At 43.8% G+C, this 19,590-nt stretch overlaps 1 protein-coding gene across 1 annotated transcript; it reads right to left on the bottom strand.

The window, feature by feature from the left end:
• Positions 1–15,296: 15,296 nt before the first annotated feature.
• Positions 15,297–19,243, bottom strand: LOC100925872 (cytochrome P450 2F2-like). Its single transcript, XM_031961637.1, has 5 exons — positions 19,025–19,243; positions 18,734–18,875; positions 16,957–17,144; positions 16,540–16,681; positions 15,297–15,700 (listed from the first exon to the last, which is right to left on the bottom strand). The coding sequence occupies exons 1-5, from the start codon at positions 19,199–19,201 to the stop codon at positions 15,297–15,299; spliced, it is 1,053 nt and encodes a 350-aa protein (XP_031817497.1). The 5' UTR covers positions 19,202–19,243.
• Between the last annotated feature and the right edge of the window lie 347 nt (positions 19,244–19,590).

Below are 19,590 nucleotides of genomic sequence, written 5' to 3' on the forward strand. Positions count from 1 at the left end.
CCACTCCAAAACACAAGCCCTACTAAGCAACCCAAGCAAAACACTTGCCCAAACACTTAACAACATCATCACCAAAACACTCATCCCAAACAACCTTACCTATAAACTTCTCCCTACCCCAACATAAACACAAACCCCATCTCAAAACTCTGTCCTAAACCCCTGAACTTCCCTTTTCATCAGCCATCTGCTTTCCACCCCACCCAACACAAAGAAAAACAAACCCTCTTACCAACCTCACAATATCATCAAGCAAATTTCCACCCAGCAATTCAATACAACATGCCCCTTTTCTAATTTCCCACAAGTCACTACTCTTTGTAGAGAAATTTATTTCATCATTAATTCTCTGGAATTCATAGCAATGCTCTTCCCCATACTGGCAAAAATTTTCATTCTTTTAAAACATTATTTATCTTTACTAGCCCCAATACTCTCCCTCCTCTCTACAACTCTGTCTCTTGTATTTCTATATCTCTTTCTCATCTCATCTCTGTCTATACCTGCTCCTCTTCATATAATAAAACACACACATATATACATACATTCTCCCAAAACACCTCTTTGTCATATCTTACAAAAAGCAAACCATTTACTCTCCTCTAACTTATTTCACCCATTATCCAATTTATATATAAATTTCCCTCTTTTACCTCAAAAATATACAACTTTAAATTTTCTTTCCTTAAATTCCTCCCCTTAATCTATACTCTCTCTAATAACTCTACACTTCTTTACTTTCCCTCATTAAAAATATTTAAAAAACATATTTCTATATATATAAACATATATATATAAATATAAGAGAAAGTAGAAAGAAGAAAAAGTAACAGAAAAAGAAAGAAAGAGAAAGAAAAACACAAAGAAAGAAAAAGAAAGAAAAAAATACACAAAAAGAAGAACAAAGAAAAGAAAGTGAAAAAAAAAAGCAAAACAAAAGAAAGAATGAAAAGAAAAAGCAAAATCCTTCCCTACTTTACTCTTCTACTCACACCAGCAAAAGAAAAAAAGAAAAACAAAAAGAAAAAACCATCAAAACAGCAAAGAAAGTCCAAAATAAAAACTTCAACAAACCACCATCCAAATTTAACAGCCAATAAAATAATTGCCACACAAAAAGCAAAAGTAACAAAAGCCAATAATAACAAAGCAAAGTGAAAAATGAACAAGAGAAGGAGGAACTACAAGTGTGAAAGTATAGGGGAGGAAGGAAACAGGGCTTAAATGCCTACGATGTGCCAGGCTCTGTGCTAAGCACTTTACGAACATTATCTCCTTTGGCCCTCATGCTCTTCCCTGGGAGGTAAGTACTGTGAGGCAAATAGAGCTGAAGTGATGTGTCATGGGGTAAAACCAGTGAGTATCTGAACTCAGAACTTGATTCCAGACCCAAGACTCTGTGCACACCTTCCCAAGGAGTTTGACTAAGAAAAGGAGGAGACATATAGGTTGGTAGCTCAGGGGATGGTAAGGTCTAGTGTCCGGATGGTGGAGACTTGGACATATTTATAGGCAATAGAAAAGAAGCTCAGAGTGAGTCGATGGTGAGCTGGGGGGTGATTATGGAGGTAACCTGTCGGGGCTGATGGAAGGTCCGGGATCCAAGAGACACGTGGAGGGCTGGTGGTGGCCAGAAGGGCCCTTCCCCAGAATGGGAGGCTCTGGAAAAGCAGGAGAGAGCGAGTGGGATGTCCAGGGGTGTGAGAGGGAAGAAGCTTAAAGAAGGAGTCATCGTGACTAGACAAAATTTGTTTTTTTTTTCCCCAGTAAAAGAGTGAGGGAGAAGAGATAACATGGATTTATAGTCGATGTGGTCAGTACAATTTTGCAACCTCTGTTAGCTCTGTACAGAATGTGAGTGGGAGGGGAGGAGGAGAGCCAGGCAGGGATGGGATTTGGCAAGGATTAGTTGTATTTGGATCAGAGAAGAAAGGCTTCCATAGTGCAGGAGAGTGGGGAGCTGGCCTGGGGTTGAGAGCTGGGATATGGACTTGAGAAGATGGTTTGGAGGGAAAGGATGAGAGGGATGGATTCCCTTTGTCTTTTCCCTCCTTGGGGAGGAGTGAGGCAGGCAGGGAGGAGGAGAAGGGTTTATGGTTAAGAGAGGAACGTCAGAATTTCTGAAAGCTATGGAGCACCAGGGGTGATGATGGGATTCATAATACCTGGCATGCAGTAGGTGCTGTATAAATTTCCCCCTTCCCTTAAAAAGGCCTTTCTTGATTCATCCAATGGTAATGCTGCCTCTTTCTTCCTCCTATCACTGTGCATTTATTTAATGTCTCTCTTGTGCTTACACACCTACGAATAAATATTGTTATCACCCAGAAGAATGGAAGCTTCCTGGGAGATGGCACTGTCCCACTTTGGCATTTGTAACCTTAGCAGCTCAGTAGCTGGCACACAGTGGGTGCTCAATAAAAGCTTTCTTGATTGTTGGTGGATTGATTGATGTCCAAGGGAGCAGATCTGGCCCTCTCCTTGCTTTTGCCCTGAGTTGTCGGTATGGGTCAGATGTGAAGGTGAGGGTATGTACGCAGCCCCCACCTTCCATTCCCAGAATTCCTGCCCTGGGCCCCAGCTGGGCCCCTGATTTTTTTTTTATTTAGCTTTTTATTTCCCAAATACATGCAAAGGTAGTTTTCCACAGTCCCCCTTTCAAAACCTTGTGTTCCAAACTTTTCTCTGTCCTTTCCCCGTCCTCCCTCCCCTAGACCACAAGTAATCCAATATATCGTAAACACATGCAGTTCTTCTATGCATATTTCCCCACTTATGCTGCACCAGAAATAGCCCGTTGGTTTTTGCATCTAGTCTCAGATTCCCTTGGGCTCTCTTCACCCTTCAGACATCTTCTCACCCCATCACCTGCTCCAGCCCAACGCAGAAGTAAATCTACTCTCTTCACTGCTCTGGGGAAGAGCTCTGGGGCCCCCACATCCCCTCTCACCATCCCTCAGGATTTCTAAACCCAGATCTCCCTGGCTGCCCCTTCCCTGTAGGGTTGTTTCCTCTCTAGAACAGGCAGGTGCTTTCCTTTGGTATTCCTTCCCTCTGAGCTTGGCACCCTGGGAGATTCAATAAAGACCTTTATTCATTTATGGAAGAGGAGAGAGTCTAACCGGATGTTCGAATGCTTTATGATTCATTAACCATATAGTGCTCATAGAGTTCATGTGTTCATAACGTCTTGCGATTCCTTTGCAACTTAATCCATTGTGTTTGGGCAAGAAATGGAGGCTGTCCTATACCTGACAGGTATGTAGGCCATTCAGGGCCTGTAAAGGACTTGGGAACTCTTGCTGCATACATTGTGGAAATACTTAAGCTATGTTTTGCCCAGACCTATAACGGACTCCTGATGAAAACCTCCCTTTTCCAATTTAGATTAGCAACCGTTGAGCAATTAGTAATCTTAGGGAGTTGCTTGGGTGGATCTTAAATGGTTTTCTCCTTGTCACTGAGCCAGTACGTGTTAGCAGAAGGAGTAGAAGTGAAGTCAGGCTTTTCTGAATCTAAGAGCTTTCTGTATTCTTTTTATATTATTTTATTTTTCTAAATACACATTGCTTTATGAATCATGTTGGAAGGGAAAAATCTGAACAAAAGGGAAAAATTACAAGAGAAAAGAAAAAAACAGAGAAAAGAAGTGAACACAGCATGTGTTGATTTACATTGGCTCCCTAGCTTTTTTTCTGGCCGCAGAGGCATTTTCTGTCCAAGACCTATTGCGATTGTTTTGAATCATTGAACCACTGAGAAGAACAAAGCCTTTCATAGTTGATCATTGCACATTTTTGCTGTTTTTGTATACAATGTATTCCTGGTTCTGCTCCTTTTGCTCAGCATCAGTTCATGTGAATCTTTCCAGGCCTTTCTATCATCAGCTTGTTCATCACTTTTTATAGAACAATAATATTTCATCACCTTCAGGTACCACAGCTTGTTCAGCCATTGCCTAATTGATGGCCAGATACTTCTTTTTCAATTCCTTGCTACCACAAAAAGCCGCTACAAACATTTTGCACGTGTGGGTCCTTTCCCCTCCTTTATGATTTCCTTGGGATACAGACCCAGCAAGGGCACTGCTGGGTGAAAGGGGATGCACAGTTTGATAACCGTTTGGGCATAGTTCCAGATTGCTCTCCACAATGGTTGGATTATTTTACAACTCCACCAACAATGCATAAGTTTTCCCATATCACTTCCAAAATTCATCATCTTTTCCGGTCTCTTAGTCAGTCTGAGAGGTGTGAGGTGTTTTAATGTGCATTTCTCCGAACACTAGTGATTTAGAGAATTTTTTCACTTTCAACATCTGAAAACTGTCTCTTTATATCCTTCGAACATTTATGAATTGGGGAAAGCTTTCTTGTCCTCTATGCCTTGTTGCTTTTAGAGCTATATATTATGAAACTATTTAGACATTTTCCTGGAGCTTTCCAGATGGAAACAATGATCCAAATAGAGAGACTGATCCTTTTTGGGTCAGCTCCCATCTCTGTGAGCCCAGAGTTTGGTGGAGGTGGGGGGTCGGGAGAGACCTGAGCCTATATATTGTTTCACCCACATCACAACTCAAAAGAGAAGTGAGTGAAGGAAGGGTGCAAAGTTGTGTTTTTTTTTAAAAAGCCAAACAGTTGGTAATTTTTTGGAGGATTTCTCCAAATGACTCATGATAAGAGCAGTGCACACCTAAATAATTCTGAGGTTTCACTTCACACCCTGAAAACTGGCAAAGATAATGCAGGAGGAGAAGAGTTAAGGAGGCAGTGGCTGAGGAAAGAAAGGCCTCAGACATTGTTCCTGGGGCTGTGAATTGTTTCTGTGATACTGGAAAGCGGTGCAGAACGGCCAGCTGGTAAACAGGTATCAGTCTCCTTTTAAAATCAGAAACAAATGTGCTCAGAAAGGAAGTCAAACGTCCGCGGCCTTTGACCCAGGCGTCCCCTTGAATGCAGACATCTATTCCAAGAAGGTTCAAGATCCAATGTGCTCTTGGGGAGAGGCGAGGACGCGGAATACAGAAAATGCTCCTTGCCTGGGGAATGGCCCGGCCGCCGCGGTACCTGGATGTGGTGGGATACAACTGTACTGGAAGCTGCCATCAATGTGGAAGACACAAAGAATCACGGGAAGGAACCAAAGTGGAGTGAAATAGAGATAGGTAATCACACGGCGGCAAGGGCCATGGAAAGGCAAAGAATGACCGCCCATATGGAAACGGTGCTTTGTAACGGTAAGGCCCGAGCCGCTGGGCACAAGGGAGAAGCACTACAGGCACAGGCTCGTCCTCCCGGGGCCACATCGGGCGGCAGCTGAGCCCCGGCCGGGGGACCGTGCCCTCGCCCCACCTGCCTCGGTTCCCGCCTTGTCCCACGGGCCGGAGAAGGGGACGGCGGGACACGCCGGCGGCTTTGCCAGGAAGCCCCCCCCTCCCTGTTTTAGAAATGAGGCCTTCACCAGGGCCCATGGGGTGGGGTCTGTGGGGCGGGGCTCGTCACCAGGCACCAAAAGTTGGGGTCACTTGCCAAGAATTCCCAATGGCTGTTCTCTCTGGTAAAGGTAGATTTATCTGGGGAAGCGGCCACGGACAAAATGGAGGGGTACAAGAGCCGCAGGGGATGATAAATAAGAAGCAGAGTGGGGGCATATCACAGAGAAGTTCCCATGGAACCCAGTTACCCAGTAGAAAGCGGGCGCCCCATGAGGCTGGGGCAAGCCCTTAGCTGGCGGGCTGCATCCTGAAAGGGACTTGGTGCCCTAAAAGTGAGTTAGCCGGAAGGAGGAGAAGGGGGGTGGGGAAGCCCAGCGGAGTTAGGGGAGAGGGTTGCGGCGGACTGCCCCAAAGGAGGGCAGTAACTGTGGCATGAGATGGCCCACAAGTATATTTTGTAGGGAAAATTTGACTTCAGGGACATGACAGGGATTTCTGACAGGGCCCGGCAAGGTGAGACTGCTGAAGACTCTACTGGGGGGGGGGTCTCAGGAAGTTCACATAATTACAGTTTCAGATTGGACCACTTCCCCAGGATAGGGTCATGGAGTAAGCTGACCTCTACCAGAACCTCTGTCTGCTTGCCTCAGGGATCAATTCTTTAGTTTCTCTTGGTCCAAAACAATATTCAGGATCTCATCACTTGGATGCAAAATTCCCCTCCCTCACCCCCAGTTTTTTGCTTTCCTTCCTATCTTGGCTGCATGGTTGCGTTTGTACAAAAACTCTTCAATTTAATATAATAAAAATCATCCATTTTGCATTTCATAAAGTTCTCCCGTTCTTTGGCCATAAATTCCTCCCTTCTCCACAGGTCTGAGAGGTAGACTATCCCTTGTTCTCCTAATTTGCTTAGAGTATCACCATTTATTTTATTTTATTTATTTATGGTGATTTATGTTTAACTCATGAAACCATTTCCACCTTATCTTGGTATAAGGTGTTAGGTCTTGGTAAATGCCTTGTTTCTGTCATACTGTCAACAATTTTCCCAGCAATTTTTGTCAGATAGTGAGTTTTATCCCAGAAGCTGGAGTCTTTGGGTTTATCAAACTCTAGATTACTATAGTCACTGATTATTGTGTTCAAATAAGTTCTTTATAAGAAAATAGGACACACAGGATAAGCATGTTATTCCCAATTGGGAATAAACTTAAATAAAGCTGAATTACAAAATATTCCATAAGTTATATCCCTCTAAGGAAACTTGAATACACTAAAATTCTCTTCTCCAAATTATATTACAGATGTTTCAGCTTTAGTTTCAGTAATTAATAAGGTAACAGCTGGGTCCCGCACTTGTATCAATAGCTAAATGTTCTTACAGTTTGAAAGATTTAAAGACCTTATACAAACATATTCCTAGTAAAATATATCTCTACCAATAGGCAGGTGACTAGGCCAAATTTCCATCTACCCAATGATGGAAAAGTCATTTACCTGATGACCACACATTTTCAGCAAGATTTTTCTACTTGTACTTTGCTCGTGACTTTTAAGCTGACTGCTTGTCTGTATATAGAAATTTGCTGGGTTTAAACTTGAGAAATAATGTTAGTTATGATGTCCCAATAATTTTTCTCTCAAATAGTTAATCTCACATCAAAGGCTTTGGATCTTAAAAAAAAAAAGACTTAGAAATCATTGTGCATTAAATCATCTCAGGGCTGCTAAGGTGGCAGGCCTTCTCCTGCCATGAATTTCCTTTTGACTTATGTCTGTAGAGCCCAGTCAAAACGAGGTACAGGTCTGTCCGGTTAAAACTCTACTTTTAAGTGTTTTGAGAAAACTACAGATCATACTTGTTATATTGTTCTTTCAACAATGAGACCATGATGCACTTTAATATGTTAAGCAATTTGCTGAAGGCAGGTTGAGATCTTGGTGGAAGTAATGCGCTTTGAAATAACCATTTTCAGAGAAGTTACAGTCAACCAGAAATCTAACAGACTTCTCTTAGAAGTTCTTTGCATTGCTAAGCATTAAGACTCTTGATACAGCCACTTTCTCCATGTACCTCTTCAGCATTATAGGAATAATATCTCTCTTTAAATTCTGGAAGTAATTTCACTGAATCAGCAGGAAGCCCAGAGAGGGTGGGAGTGAGCATCAGTGAGTGGGTTTGTTTTCTCCTTCCCCCCCAAGGGAGAGGGCTCAAGCCTAGGGTATGGAGCAGCCACAGCCAGTGGGAGAACTGATCTAAAATAAACACAGGAAATTATGCAAATCAGCATACAGAGTTCTTTTTTTTTTAAGTCTTCAACAATGGACACAATTTATTATTATCTTATTCTAATTTCTCTTGGTAGAGTTCATTAGAAAAGTTACTGGAATGCATATTAGCTTGCTATCAATCTTTTACATTAGTGTAATGTTCTTTTCTCAAATACTATCCTTCTCTAAGGGAGCAGGTTTCTTTGGGAGGTTTTCTGGAGGCAGCCTTATTTTCAGTTCCAAGTAATAAAAACTCCAAATGCAGCCAGGTGTTAAAAGCTCAGATCTTTTGTTTCCTCCAAAATAGCCCGGTTAGTTTTCTTAGAGGTCTATCTCCTCCCTTGATTCCAAGAGCTCTTGCAGCTTGTCTTTTAGCTCTTCCAGCTTCTGGCTCTAGCTCAACTCCGACTTGTGGCTTCTCAATCTCTAACTGACGCTCCCCTCTCAAGTTTTTCAACTGAACTCTCCTGACTGAGCTCAGTTGTTTTTGTGCTCTTTTAGAGGTGTAAATTCAAAGGTTGACTCCTCCTCTGAGAGTGGGATTATGGGAGGTGTGAATTTGGATATCTCATACTGAACCCCGAAATCTCCCAAATGTGTGAACTAATGTGTGAATTCTCAAAGGTGTGAACTCAAGCATTGTTTCTATCAATTCCATTGAGTTGTCACCTTGTTTCAAGTTCTGGCTCATAACATTAGTTCTATGTGAATTGTTATAAAGGTAGATGAAATGATGAATTTTAAAAATTGAATGAAAATACTAGGATGTAAACTTATCTTCAGTAGACTCACTGAAAGGATCTTTTGGGCCACTTCAATAGCAGAGAGGATGACAGGGATGCTACTGTATGTACCACGTACTGTTCCCACATGATTATAAATAAAATATTAAGTGCATGTATTAAAGACTGTGATTTCTTAGTATTAATTCTTCTGGCTTGCCTTAATATTTTATTCAATGTAGCTAGTGATTATAAGGATCTGACATGGTAACATCTATTAAAAAATTAGTATGTAGGTTTCAATCCTAAATTTCAGATTAAATTACCAAAAATCCTAATCAAGAATTTTCTGAAATTTAAAGGTGAAAAGATTGGAATTTTTATACCTAGAACCCAGCTTTTTCTTGCTAGCAAAAACTGTTTCAAGAAATCTGGCAAGTTTACAAAATAGAGGAAGGGACCCCAGAGCAGAAGATAAGTTCAATTCTTCTTTTTCTACCCTTAGAGTTACCATGGGCTTTTTCCACACATAGTAATTATCAATTTTGGGTTCCAATAGTATGACAATCACCCCAAATAACTCACTTAACAATTTCACAATTTTCATAAGTCATAGTTAAATAGTCTTTTAAATTTTTTTATTTTTTGTTTATTTTTTAAAATAGCCTTTTATTTACAAGTTATATGCATAGGTAATTTTACAGCATTGACAATTGCCAAACTTTTTGTTCCAATTTTCCCCCTCCTTCCCTTCACCCCCTCTCCTAGATGGCAGAATGACCAGTAGATGTTAAATATATTAAAGTATAAATTAGATACACAATAAGTATACATGACCAAATGGTTATTTTGCTGTACAAAAAGAATCGGATTCTTAAATATTGTACAATTAGCCTGTGAAGGGAATCCAAAATGCAGGTGGACAAAAATAGAGGGATTGGGAATTCAATGTAATGGTTCTTAGTCATCTCCCAGAGTTCTTTCACTGGGCGTAGCTGGTTCAGTTCATTCCTGCTCCATTGGAACTGATTTGGTTCATCTCATTGCTGAAGATGGCCAGGTCCATTAGAATTGATCATCATATAATATTGTTGTTGAAGTATATAATGATCTTCTGTCCCTATAGCCAAATAGTCTTAAAAAATTCAGATATAACATGCTCTGACCTAGAAATGAATAATACTCTCATGTAATTTATAGCATATTTTCAATTTTAGCACACACACCCATTGGGAAAGCTATTTTAAAATCAGCCAATACTTTAATTTGTTTAGATTTCCTAAATTCTAATTAAATGTTCTATTCAAACTCAATTACCTTTTGGTTGTTACTCAATTCATACAATCCTTTTCTCTCTTTTTACCAGGAAAGGGTCATGTGCCCCTTTTTACCTGTACATGTAGGCCTTTTCACTTTGAGATTTTCACTTGTACAGGCCCACAAACTTGATTCCTATTAATGCCAATACAAGTTCCTTACTGTTTTTTTTTAAATCTTATCAATTGCTTTTACAATCAACTTTTCTTGTCCTTTGTTTTTTAAAACCCCTTTTAAGAAAAACACTTTCTGTAAAATTTTCTAAATTCTATTCCTTAAGGAAAGGAACCCGTATGTGCAGAAATGTTTGTGGCAGCCCTTTCCATAGTGGCCAGAAACTGGAAATTGAGTGGATGCCCATTAATTGGAGAATGGCTGAATAAATTGTGGTATATGAATGTTATGGAATATTATTGTTCTATAAGAAATGACCAGCAAGATGAATATAGAGAAGCTTGGAGAGACTTACATGAACTGATGCTGAGTGAAATGAGCAGGACCAGGAGATCATTATACACTTCAACAACGGTACTATATGAGGATCAGTTGTAATGGAGGTGGCTCTCTTCAACAATGAGAGGATCCAAATCAGTTCCAATTGATCAATGATGAACAGAACCAGCTACACCCAGTGAAAGAACTCTGGGAAATAAGTGTGGGACCACAACATAACATTTACACTCTTTCTGTTGTTTTTGCTTGCATTTTCGTTTTTCTTCCCAGGTTATTTTTACCTTTCTAAATCTTATTTTTCTTGTGCAACAAGATAACTGTATAAATATGTATCCATATATTATGTTCAATATATACTTTAACATATTTAACATGTATTGGATTACTTGCAATCTAGTGGAGGGGGTGTGGGGAAGGAGGGGAAAAGTTGGAACAGAAGTGTTTGCAAGGGTCAGTGTTGAAAAATTACCCATGCATATGTTTTGTATATAAAAAGCTATTAAAAAAATCTACCCCTTAAGCATATTTCTTCATTAAAGGGAGAGAGCAAGAGAAACGTTAAAATTCAGAGTACAGATAATAACTAAATCATTTTTGGGCAAAACTTCTCTTCCCCAAACCATATGGCTGTCTAGAGAGAGTGTGGGGAGTACCTCTTATCTGAAAAGATCACACCCTTCTCCAGAATGCCAAGTCCCCCAGAGAAAGATTTTAGGACTCTGGGGTCAGAGACACCCCACCTAGAAAGAAACTGAGGTTGCCTCCATATTATGAGGTGGAGGTTTTGGGGAGCCCACTGTTCTTCAAAGAGCCTGGTCTGGACATAACATTTCCTAATCTGGTACCTTGGCCATTCCCCTGTCCTTTCAAGGGAGAGAAGCTTGGAGGCTACTTTTATTTCTTAAAAGTTTTAATGTTTTTTTTTTTTTAATGTTCAAGGTTTTCTTTTCTTTTCTTTTTCCATTACTTTTTATTTTAAAAAATGGAAAAAAGAAAATCAGAAAAGGAAAAGAAAAAAAGGATTGTCATGTGCCCAGGATTCAGAATATATAACAATAAATTACCAGTTCAAGAAAGGATATATAATAGTAGAAGAAATTATATTCATGAGTGTCCATTTTTTCTTTACTTCCTTATAGATTGTTCTTTTCTCAGTGGACTTTTTTTGTTTTACTCTTTTTTTTTTCTCCTTTCTTCTCCTCTACTTCCCTCAAGCAGGCCATAGTTAATCACAGATATATTTATATATACTTACATGGATATATACATACATACACAAGAAAAATGTAAATAAATATGTATATAAATGTATATATATACATATAAATATGTATATAGATATACATATACATTCACATACACCCACACATATATATCTATATACATATATACATAGAGCATACACATCTACATATACTCAGATACATATATACATACATTTACCCATATGTAAACATGCATCCAAGTCAATATTAGTATAGCTGATATATAATGTATATTTCTCTCTTGATTGAATCTTTAAGTTTGACTTTGTTTGAGATTAATGATTACTAGCCCTCCTTTTTTTTCTAATAAATTCTACTCCTGATCCTTGTAGTGTTTGTGTGTATCTCATTTTTTCCTATCCCTGCTAACTCTTCTGCTTAATTCTGCTACTTGCCTTGCTATTACTTAACTTCTCCCCACCCACCAATCCCATGTTTGTCTTCTTCCCCTGTCCTTTGTTTCCCCATCTGTTCATTCCTCCCCCTTATTTCTTTATAGATTTTAGAAGGTGCTAGACCCTTCATGGTATATATGTAGTGTTGCCTATTTAACCCATTCTCAATGTGAGTAGGTTTTCAGAACTACGAGTCCTCCTCCCCCCTCTAATGCCCCTGTGTCTGTTCTTCCTCTGCCCCTCATTTGTATAACATGATTCCTTTTTATCGTTTCCTAGGTAGTTTGGTTTTTTAGCATCAGATCATACTTAACTCTGCCCCGATCTTTCTTTTGAGCTGCCCAATTACTGAAGCGAACATTAAACATGTGGAATACATTTCCATATAAAAACATAAGCCATTTGTCCATGTTAAATTCCTTAAGATTGATCTTTGATATTGGCTCTTACATGGTTCTTTTCCAGAGCTGATATTTATCTAGAAGAAACTGCTGGATAATCATTTTACCTTTCATCTCAACTCTCCTTTCTAAATCAGTCCGGATGGGGAAGACCCTCAGGGTTTCTGTCGAGAACAGAAACAATTATTATTTACATTCACTCTGAGCCAATCAGGGCCAAGCAATGACCCAGGGGGTTGAGTTGGGATCTATTGCTGGCCAGTCAATGAGAACCAGAGTGATCTGGGGTTAAGGCATGGACCTTAAGAAAGAAATCTAGTCCTTAAATCCAAGGTATCTTACAGGTTAAGGGTATGATAAGGGGAAGAGAGGAAAGGGGAGGGAAAGGGAGTGGAAGGGTACGCTGCTGAACTGGCCAGTCCCAGTTGGGTCCCCAGTGGGGCAGCTCCTCCTCACAAAGGTTGTTATTAGTCCTTCATTCTCAGAAAGGACCAAGATATCAGGGAGGAGATGCCATGCCATGCAAGTGAACTGGATTTCAGCCAGGGAGGGCTGGGCGGAGTCACCAGAGTGACTAACTTTCTCCAGAACCATGACCAGAACTTCCCCTCCCAGAAGGATTTTTTTGGGGGATAGGGTAAAAGAGGTCATTCTCTGCCTCATTTCTTACCTAGCCTTTATCACTGAGTGGGTGCAGCCTCAGCCAAAAGGAGACTTGGTCAGGGCCTTAGCTTAGAAAGGCCATGTTCTCCCATTACATCCAGGGCCATCTCCAGTCGTTCCTGAACTCTGTCTCTGCTATTGGACCCAGATGACTCTGGAAAAGAAAAGGAGGCTGGAGACTCCGCCCAGCCCTCCCTGGCTGAAATCCAGTTCACTTGCATGTCATGGCATCTCCTCCCTGATGTCCTGGTTCTCACTGAGAATGACGGACAAGTAATAACCTTTGTGAGTAAGAGCTGCCTTCCCCTCCCCTTGTCATATCCTCATCTGCAAGATAATCTGGGGATTTAACAGCTAGATTTCTTTCTTAAAGTCCATGCTTTAAACCCAGCATACTCTGGCTCTCATAGATTAGCCAGCAACAGACCCCAAGTCAAACCCCACTTGGTCATTATTTGGATCCTGATTGGTTCAGAGTGAATGTGAATAATGATTGTTTCTGTTTTCGCCAGAGACCCTGAGGGCAGTTTCACAGCACTTCTAGATAAATATCAGCTCTAGAAGAGTATTAAAGTAGTTACTGGATGTCATTTTAAGTCTTCGTTAATATGTTTTTATAAGACTCTTTTGTGTTTAACATTTCTTTTGTGTGGAGGAAATAATAGCTGTCCCATACCTGATTTATAACTGCATTTTGGGTACCTTTCCACTACTATTTTGTGAGGATCCCAGACATGAGGCAAAACTTAAGCTTTAAGTAATTTCCCGTGGGGCAAGGGGTGGGTACATGGGGTGCAGAGTGTGAGATGAAAGAGGCAGATCCCCTTTCCTTTAGGTGGGCAGGCTCCCCCAGGGCAGCTAGGTGGCCCAGTGCACTGGTCCTGGAGTCAGGAGGACCTTAGTCTCAGAGCCTTACTAGTCATGTGACCTAGGAAAGTCATTTTACCCAGTTTGCCTCAGTTATCTGTAAGGTGGGCTGGAGAAGGAAATGGCCAATCACTGCAGTCTCTCTGCCAAGGAATCCCCAGATGGTTTCTGGAGAATTGGACATGACTAAAAACTACCTCATGCACAACAGGCTCCCCCAGGACTGAACGTCCTCACCCTCGGGGCCAGAGCTGAGAGGGCCCTTCAGTGCTCCCTTGGTCTGGTAACAGTTACTTTTGTTAGACTGGAATCTTCACACAAGCTGGGGTTGCTTTAGGGCCTCCATCTGGCAAGGGAGGGGGTGGTCCTGCTGCTCTAAATGGGGGGGACCCCTTCTACATCCTTGGATTCTGGGGTGCTTTGGACTAGGCCTCCTTTGGAGTTTGGAGATGGAGGCGGGAGTAGGACCTTTGGGCTTCGACTTAGAGAGAAATGAAAAGCATCTCAAAGCCAGGGGGGTTTGTTGCCAGTTGCATCTGCATGGGAAGGTCAGAGGACAGAGGGCTGGAAGTAGGGGGTGTTGGAGGTGGGGACGGGAGGGAGGGGGGAGAACCATGTTTGATGTTTGTTGGAAGGCAGCCCCCCTGCAATAGGTTCATAGGGACTGAGAATTGGAGGGAAAGGAAATTTTCTAAACCAGAGTCAGAGAGAGACAGGGCCCTGGATTTGGTTCAGCAGGAAGAAGCCTGTTCAGAGACAGATTGAAATACCCAGGAACTCTTCTTAGCTGTCTGGGCTGGTCTGTGTTCCAAAGGACCCTGGCTTCTAGGGCTAGGACCTGGGAGGGAGAGAACTCTGGCCTCGTGGAGGGAAATCGGCCTTTCCCTTGGAAAGAGCTAAGATAGTTCAGGGTTCCAGAAAAAACATGGCAGAGCCTCCATGTGGGGATGGCCACTGGGAAGACACAGAAGGGAGCAGGAGCATCAGAAGCTGTGGGATCGCACTGAGAGAGGATGTCATTGTTCCCTTAGCAGTGGAGGGTGTGCACCCTGGCTAACCGTGTCCCTGTGGTCCCCAGGTGTATGTCTCTCCACAGCTGCCCCAGATGTTCCCTCCAGATGTGCTCTCCCTCATTATCCCCAGTTTATGGGGAATGTGCTTTTGCTACTTTGCTCACCGGGCTATAGTACTTGCCTTTGCTCTGAGCTAATTGCATTCTGTGGATGACCAGTGAAAGTCTAATATACAAGGAAAAGTATAGTTTGGGAAAGACAGGATGGTGGGTTAGTAATTTTAACAGCAAATGAGAACTGGATGAACTCTCCTTTAAAACAGAAGTAGATGGCGGGCTAGATTAAAGCCAGAATACTATAATGTGTTTTTTACATGCAAAAACCCGTGTTGATGTGGGGGACGCCTTCACAGTAAAGGGAAAAGCCTGGATCAGAATCCACTATACTTCAGCTGAAGTAAAAAAAACAGGGCTCGAGGTCAGTGGGGGCTTATGGGATTTGGCTCTTGAATGGAGGTGGCCCCAGGAACCAAAGGGGGGTTTTTTTGGAGACCTGGAGGGGCAGGGGAGCGCCTAAAGTTGCCCAATTCCGCAGCTTTCTCCATGGACCCTCCCCCCACCCCCGCAACTCCACGGAATGAGCCTTTTGCCCCAAATTTGGGGGCCCAGGACAAGGAGTGGGGGGAGTTGGGTGGGATGAGTCCCTGCTGGGCCCAGGGACCTTCAGGTAGAGCTCATAGGGCGGGGACACGTTGCCCAGGCCTGTGGACTTGGGAGAGAGATCAAGCTCCTCGGGCCTCTTGACAGAGTGCAGGGTGAAGCGCTGCAGGATGGTGGTGAGGAAGAGGAAGATTTCCATCCGCGCCAGGCCTGCCCCGAGACAGATGCGCTTTCCTGTGGGCACCAGGTGGCGTCTGTCAGTGAGCCTGCCTGCTGCCCTTCTTTGGACTCCCTCCCCACCGTATTTCCCTCTCGCTCCCCAGATCACCTTTGGACCCTTCTCTGTCTTGTCTGCCATCTGCCAACTCTCTGCACAAGGACAGATCCCTTCCCTTTGTGGGTCCACTTCATCAGCCCAATGCAAGGGGCCATCCTGAATGTCTGTACCTGGGGTTTCCCCTGGGCTTTCTCTGAGTCCCCCCTAACTGAGGGAGAAAGCTGATGCAGTGCCCTGTGCCTGTGCCAGGGGAAGGATTGGTTCAAGAAGCCTGAAGAGGAGACAGAACTCACCCCCCTGGATCTTTGGAGCTGGACACCAGCTCCAGACAGGAGGAGAGAGACGGCCTTTGGGAGCCACAGCCAATCATGAAAGCAGCTGCCCACCTGGTCCCTGCTTGCCCACCTGCCTCCAGAAAGCCTCTGGGAGTTTCCCCTTGTATTAAATCTGGGCAGCCTTTTCTTGGCTTGAGCTGTCAGCCACTAGTATTGTTTAAATCCCTAGTGTGAGCCAGGCCCTGGGCTACCAGGTCTTGAACTAGGTTATTGAGCTCTCACTGACATATTCTAATCTCTTTGACTCCTTCAGGTTCTTCTTGCTTCTTTTGTATAAAAAGATGTTGTTTTGAGTAACTAACATCAAACTGGCCAATGAAAACTGGAGGCTACAGCTCCCCCCACCACCACTACAGCTCCCTCTCCCCCCTATAACTCCCCCCCACTACAGCTCCCTCTCCCCCTTAAAACTCCCCCACTCCCCTACAGCCACCATCACTCATCCCAATCCCTGTTCCAACCTAGAGCAAAAGGCATGAAGGCCTCGTTGTTCTGGAAGTTGCCCTCGTCATCCAGGAAGTTGTTGGGGTTGAAGTTTTCTGGGTCCTTGAAGTGGGCCGGGTCCCGGTGGGCCGAGATCAGCAGTGGAATGATGGTGGTACCCTGTGGGGAGGGCGTAGATAGCGTAAGTCCTGGTACATCCAGGCTGGTTGGGGGCATTGGGGCAGGAAGGTTCTCCCCTTCAGTGGGCGGAGTTGGGGGGACTGTGTGGAGTCAGAGCTCACAGCTTCCTTCCTTCTCTCAGCAAACTGACCACTATAAGCCCCTCTGTCAACATGGGATGGGTCTGGGATCCTGGTGTCTGACTCCACCACGGTGCCAGCCCCGCTCAGAGCCCTCCTCCCCCCCAAGCCAGAGCACGTGTTTGCCCTGGGCACCTTGAGTAGGAAGTGACCACGGAAGTGGGTGTCTTGGGTGAGGACGTGGGGAAGACCCATCGGTACCACGCTGATGAAACGCTGGATCTCGTGGATGACAGCATTCGTGTAGGGCAGATGGTCTCTGTCTTGCAGGCAGGGGGGCCGTTCCCGACCCACCACGCTGTCAATCTCCTCCTGGATCTTCTCTGGGAAAGGGAAGGGGGGAGGAGAAAGGAAGGCCTGGGGGCCCAGTCCTCTTGTGGTCTCTTCCCACTATTAGGTCTTGCATGGAATTTAGAACTGGAGGAACCCCCATTCTACCCCCTCCTTTTGTATATAGAGACACTCCAAAGTCTGAGACATATGCATATACATAAGTTCTATGAACTGGTGCAAGGTAAAATGGAAAGAGCCAAGAGAACAATCTATGTAGTAATAAATATTACAAAAAATCATTTTGAAAGATTTTAGAACTCTGATCTATACAATGATCGGCTATAATGCAGAGGACCAAAGATCGTGCATGTTACCCACTTCCTGACAAAGAAGTAATGGACTTAAAAGCTTATATTTTTGTATATGGCCAATGAAGGAATTTTCTTTACTTGATTATATGCTTGTTATTTAAAAATTTTATTTTTTAGAAATGGTCGTAGCAGGAGAAACTTCAAGGCTTTAACCCAAAACATTTGTGGTCATTTCTACTCCTCTACTAAAAAGTTAGTCGTGCATCTAGAGACTCCAGTTAAAGCTGGAAGCAGAGGACAGCTCCACAATCTCATAGAATTTGTCTGTCACGGATCAGGGAAGCAATGGGAGAAAGGGAAATGGGAAAAGATGAAACATTCCCATGGCCCTTATGCCCTATGCTAAGTGCTTTACAATTAACTCATTTTTATCCACACTTCAACAGGAGGAAGGTGCTAGTATAATCCCCATTTGAGGAAGAGATTAAATGATTTGCCCATATAGTAAGTATCCGATGTCAGTTTTGCCTTCTGACGCCAGGTCTTTATCCATGAGATGTAATGCTGGCATATTCCTTCAAAGCTGCCCTTGGCACCACTAGAAATGAAATGGCTAAATTGGGTACACGCCTGTAGAGACTGCACACCACCGGGCACCAGGCTGGACAGAACTATCAAAGCCATCAGCAGCCCTTGAAGTCCAGAGTGACCTCCTGTGTGGGGGACCTGGCCAACTCTTCCCTGGCTACAAAAACTCCCAAGTTCGTTCACGTTTTCTGCTCATGAGATATCTATTTGCAGGACAATGGCCAAGCAGGAAGAGAAAATGCTTCTTTGTTACTGTTCTTACCACATGATTTCATTTAAATGCCTCTGTTATGAAATAATTGTATCATCTGTCTAGTAAATGTGAACCCACTGATGGGGGCTCCTGAGCTATGGTTTTTAATGGCTGCAGACCCATAAAACACCTTGAGCCTGGGAAAACCTAGTCTGGGGGCCTCCCTGCGTGGATGATGGCGGGCCCCGAGGCAATATACAAATGTAAGAACTGAGACATGGGGTTTGAGAGCCTGTGGGGGGGGGTAGGATGGATGGTCTCAGACTTTGGTATGGGGAGAGCCTTGTACTATAGAAGTGACTGTCTCTTCCTAGATCTATGAGAAAGGTGGAAAGAGGAAAAGGAAAGGGCTCTTTTCTGCTCCCAGGGTCTCCTGGCTCACAGCACTGAGACTGGGCAGGACCCCTGGAGACCCCTCAGATCCATCCCTTCTCTTTGCTGGGGGAGGGAGGGCTGGCAATGGCAAGTCACACACAAGGTCCCCCACCTGCCACGCTGGGGTACTTGAGCAGGATCAGGAGTCCGTAATGGATGGTGGTGCTCGTGGTCTCCGTCCCCCCAAAGAAGAGGTTGTGGGTCGTCATCACCAGGGTCTCCTCATAGAAGTGGCTCCCGGGGTCCTGCTTCTCCTAAGGCGGGAGAAGGGGCCACAACTTGTGGGAGAAGGGGCCACAGCTCGTGGGAGAAGGAGCCACTGGGTGAAGGAATTGGGCTTTTTCCCCTTTTTTATTGGGGGTTTAGGGGTGAGGGCAGGGAGGATGGGGGGGAAGGACCAAACCTTCTCCATCTGGCCCAGGAAGAAGTCAATGAAGTTTCGGGGTTCCTCAGGCTGTCTGCTCTCCTTGTGTTTCTTGATCTCCTCGGAAATGAAAGCCTGTAACTTCTGGAAATTCCTGAAGATGCGGTGGTGGGGCCCGGGGATCCAGTCCAGGAAGGAGGGGAAAATGTTGTACATCTGGGCAAGGGGGGAGGAAGCAAGAGGAGGAGTGTGAGTGTGAGAGTGAGTGTGAGAATATGTGTGTGTGTGTGTGTGTGTGTGTGTGTGTTATGGGGTCACTGCACCAGCTTCCATGGGGGCCCCTCCTCCCATCCTTACTGAACAATATGGCAAAATCACTTCATTGTGTTCTGGGCTGGGAATCAGGGAGCTTTGGATTTGAATCTCACAGCAGATACTCACAAGTGCCCTGACTCCTGGCATTCTCTTGAAACTTCAGGTCCTCCTCTTTGTTGCCCCCCCAGTAAGAGGGTTCCCTCCCTTTAACAACAAGGCTCCCCTATAGATGCTCTGGATCCTTGACGTCTCTGCACCCACCCCCTCCTCCTCCCACTGCCCCCTCCAGC

This window comes from Sarcophilus harrisii, chromosome 3 (genome assembly GCF_902635505.1).
Source record: "Sarcophilus harrisii chromosome 3, mSarHar1.11, whole genome shotgun sequence".
Classification (NCBI taxonomy): domain Eukaryota; kingdom Metazoa; phylum Chordata; class Mammalia; order Dasyuromorphia; family Dasyuridae; genus Sarcophilus; species Sarcophilus harrisii.

Bases quoted from the DNA above. Each gene is read 5' to 3' on its own strand.
- LOC100925872 (XM_031961637.1), bottom strand. From the start codon at position 19,201: ATGTACAACATTTTCCCCTCCTTCCTGGACTGGATCCCCGGGCCCCAC. The intron at 18,876-19,024 runs GTTTGGTCCTTC...CTCCCGCCTTAG, and splicing joins TCCTGGGCCAGATGGAGAAG to GAGAAGCAGGACCCCGGGAG. The intron at 15,701-16,539 runs GTTGGAACAGGG...TGGTGCCCACAG, and splicing joins CTTCATGCCTTTTGCTCTAG to GAAAGCGCATCTGTCTCGGG.